This window comes from Austrofundulus limnaeus, unplaced genomic scaffold, assembly GCF_001266775.1.
Source record: "Austrofundulus limnaeus strain Quisiro unplaced genomic scaffold, Austrofundulus_limnaeus-1.0 Scaffold947, whole genome shotgun sequence".
NCBI classification, from domain to species: Eukaryota; Metazoa; Chordata; class Actinopteri; order Cyprinodontiformes; family Rivulidae; genus Austrofundulus; species Austrofundulus limnaeus.
Window position 1 is genome coordinate 18,822 of NW_013953349.1, and position 3,549 is coordinate 22,370.

Here is a 3,549-nt window from a genome sequence, read left to right on the forward strand (position 1 = left end):
TTTCTTTACTTACTCTCTGGCTCCTCAAGGTAGAGGAGCCAAATGTCTGGCTCACTGCTGCCAACTAGTGGTCAGAGGCTGAACTACAACATAAAAATGAACGGTTGGCAGGAAAGTTGACATTTTAAACCTTAATAAAAAATCGATACAGGGCTTTAGAATATCGATACAGTATCGGGAAATGAAATATTGCGATATTTCAGTGTATCGATATTTTCTTACACCCCTATTCAGACCCGGTCCAGGTTCAGTCAAAGTTCTGGAGTGAACTAATTGTTCCCAGTGAATAGAGAGGTTTAAAAAGTGCCTGTGATGTGAATATCCTTCAAAACAAAAAGTCAAAGAAAACATATTTATATTTAATAAAATTGGTATAATACACACGATTTTACACTTTTGTGTACGTAACTGGCATATTTTCTTTTTAATTTGACCAAGATGAAATATAACAGGAAGTGACATCATGAGAGTATTATTTAGGAAAAGGGAACTTCCTGGAGTTTATTTATTGAAAGAATATTATTTTAACTCTGACTCTTCCTCATCTCTGCTTGAAAGTGACTCAAAATTGTCTAAAGAACGTCAGATTCTTCTCAAACACTGCTCTGTTCACACGACGACGTTACTCTGGTGACATCACTTCCTGCCACTTCACATGCTGTGCAAATTCAAATATTGCATAGTAGAACCAGAGGCTGTACTTCATATTAGTGACAAACTTTGGTGTTTTTTGATGAGTTACTTTCATTTTTGCTTCTACTTTTCATTTGAAATAAGTTTCCATTTTCAGCAGGTTTCTAAGGTTCTTCTTCTACATATTAAAAAGTTGTTAAACATCTGAGTGGTGCACTACTGCTACTAGTGGTGAGAAAGTGTATTGCACCTTATTCAAACTCAGTGTGGTCCCACGGCCCTCTGTGGCCCAAAGTTAAAAACTGTTGTTCTTTTGAGGCCCTCAAGGTGGCGCTCGGCCCAAGAATCTCTGGTCTAAACTCTGGGACAGATCCGTTGGTCTAAACTCTGGGACAGATCCATTGGTCTAAACTCTGGGACAGATCCGTTGGTCTAAACTCTGGGACAGATCCGTTGGTCTAAACTCTGGGACAGATCCGTTGGTCTAAACTCTGGGACAGATCTGTTGGTCTAAACTCTGGGACAGATCCGTTGGTCTAAACTTTGGGACAGATTCGTTGGTCTAAACTCTGGGACAGATCTGTTGGTCTAAACTCTGGGACAGATCCGGTTGGATCGTAGCTGAAGCTGCAGGTGTGTGTGTGTTTTCTCAGAGATGTAGCGTGTGTGTTGGAGGGACCACGGACCATCATGCACCTCTTCCTTCTGCTGATCCTTCACCTGCCAGCAGCCATTGCGCAGATCGGCCCAGGTAGGCCCCTCCCCCTGCAGGAAGTCCGTACCCACACCTGTCAATCATCAGAACATTAACAGCTCCCTCCTGGTTTCAGAACAATGTCGCTACGCGCTAGGCATGGAGGACGGGCGGATCAAAGACCAGGACCTGTCCGCTTCCAGCCAATGGTACGACACGACTGGACCGCAGAACGCCAGGTGAGCGCAGGCCACGCCCACTGCCCTCCCAGACCACACAGGTGTTCACGCAGCGGTCTGATGGAGGACAGAATCCTGACCCTCAGACTGTCAATGTTTGTGTTTGCAGGTTGAACTGTGAGCGAGGGGACGGGGCCTGGTGTCCTAAAGGACAGCTGGAGCCCTCAGACAGTCAGTACCTGCAGGTCAGTGTCTCAAACAGGTCCGGTCCTGTTCAGGAACAAGGTCTAGATTATCATCGAGGTTTGGTTTTGCAGATCGACCTGCGCAGGCTGACCTTCCTGACCCTGATGGGAACTCAGGGACGCTACGCTCTAGGTTTGGGCAAAGAGTTCGCTCAGCAGTACCGCCTGAACTACAGCCGAGACGGCCTGCTGTGGAGGTCCTGGAAGAACCGGCAGGGGAAGGAGGCGAGTGACCCAGACCCCACACTCAGGGATTAGTATAAGTCTGAGGGGGACGCAGGGACAGAATAACCATCCGTCTCTCCGTCCCGGTGTCCCTTTTTCACCTGCAGGTTCTGGATGGCAACAAGAACACCTACGCTGTCTTCTCCAACGACCTCAAACCTCCGGTCATCGCACGTTACGTCCGCGTGATCCCCGTCAGCAAGCTGTCCACCACCGTCTGCATGAGGCTGGAGCTGTACGGCTGTCCCTGGGACGGTAGGACACAGAGACACAGAGAGACATTAAACCAAAACCTGGGCTTCTTCATGAACCAGATGTTGTCTTCTTCCTGTAGATGGTCTGATGTCCTACAGCGCTCCTGTCCCCAGCCTCAACGACTCCACATACGACGGAGTTCAGGACAAAAAGTCAGTCAGCCCAGTCCAGGTCCACATCAGTTGCTTTAGTGTCTCTGGTCTTTGTGTCTCACGGCTGTCTCGCCCAACAGGAAGCTGACCGGAGGTCTGGGTCAGCTGACCGATGGTCTGACCGGCCTGGACGACTATCGGCTGAGCCACCAGGTCCAGAGGCCCGGGTACGACTACGTGGGCTGGAGGAACGACACGCCGGGGATTCTGGGATACGTGGAGATGGAGTTTGTGTTCGACAGGCCGAGGAACTTCACATCCATGAAGGTGTGTAGTTCTGCTTCCATCATCACATCAGAGCAGAGCAGACAGGAAGTAGATCTGAAATTAAACATCAGACATCCTTTATAGTTTCATTTAAAGTGATCCACGGTCACCTCTAACATTAGACTGTAAGAGATGAACGTTTATTTTAACTGGAAAATAAAGAAGTTTTTATCATTTTTTAACAAAATATTTAAAAATATACCGTATTACACAAACTGGTCCATTTTATTTACACGCAAAGCATCATGGGTAAATGATAACATCGACTAGGTCATCACTGTGAAACTACGAGCTTCATAAACCCTGAAGGTTAATGTTGGACAATATCTGATGATCATCTCTTTGAAATGAATCCAGAGCAGAGATAAAGAGACGAGTCAGCCTGCAACTGAAAGTCAGACAACGGGACACTGAGACTGTGAGACACTGACTGTGAGACACTGAGACTGTAAGACTCTGAGAATGTGAGACACTGACTGTGAGACACTGAGACTGTAAGACTCTGAGAATGTGAGACACTGACTGTGAGACACTGAGACTGTAAGACTCAGAGAATGTGAGACACTAGGATTGGTTAATATTGAGACTGTGAGACACTGTGACTGTGAGACACTGAGAATGTGAGACACTGAGACTGTGAGACACTGAGACTGATACTGAGACTGTAAGACACTGAGACTGTGAGACACTGAGACTGTAAGACACTGAGACTGTAAGACACTGAGACTGTTTGATATTGAGACTGTAAGACATTGAGACTGTTTGACACTGAGACAGTGAGACTGATACTGAGACTGTGAGACACTGAGACTGTGAGACACTGAGACTGTAAGACACTGAGACTGTGAGACACTGAGACTGTGAGACACTGAGACTTGAGACACTGAGACTGTGAGACT

General features: G+C 46.9%; 1 protein-coding gene across 3 annotated transcripts in view; it reads left to right on the forward strand.

Moving 5' to 3' along the window:
• ddr2l (discoidin domain receptor family, member 2, like) overlaps window positions 1-3,549 on the forward strand; it is a 34,074-nt gene that overhangs the window by 16,161 nt on the left and 14,364 nt on the right. For all 3 annotated transcript variants that reach the window (XM_014029733.1, XM_014029734.1, XM_014029735.1), the window contains exons 2-8: window positions 1,287-1,384; window positions 1,464-1,566; window positions 1,676-1,751; window positions 1,824-1,976; window positions 2,084-2,231; window positions 2,311-2,383; window positions 2,464-2,650. In XM_014029733.1, coding sequence (XP_013885187.1) covers window positions 1,324-1,384; window positions 1,464-1,566; window positions 1,676-1,751; window positions 1,824-1,976; window positions 2,084-2,231; window positions 2,311-2,383; window positions 2,464-2,650 — 801 coding nt within the window. In that variant the 5' untranslated portion in view covers window positions 1,287-1,323. The remainder of the gene's footprint in view (window positions 1-1,286; window positions 1,385-1,463; window positions 1,567-1,675; window positions 1,752-1,823; window positions 1,977-2,083; window positions 2,232-2,310; window positions 2,384-2,463; window positions 2,651-3,549) is intronic.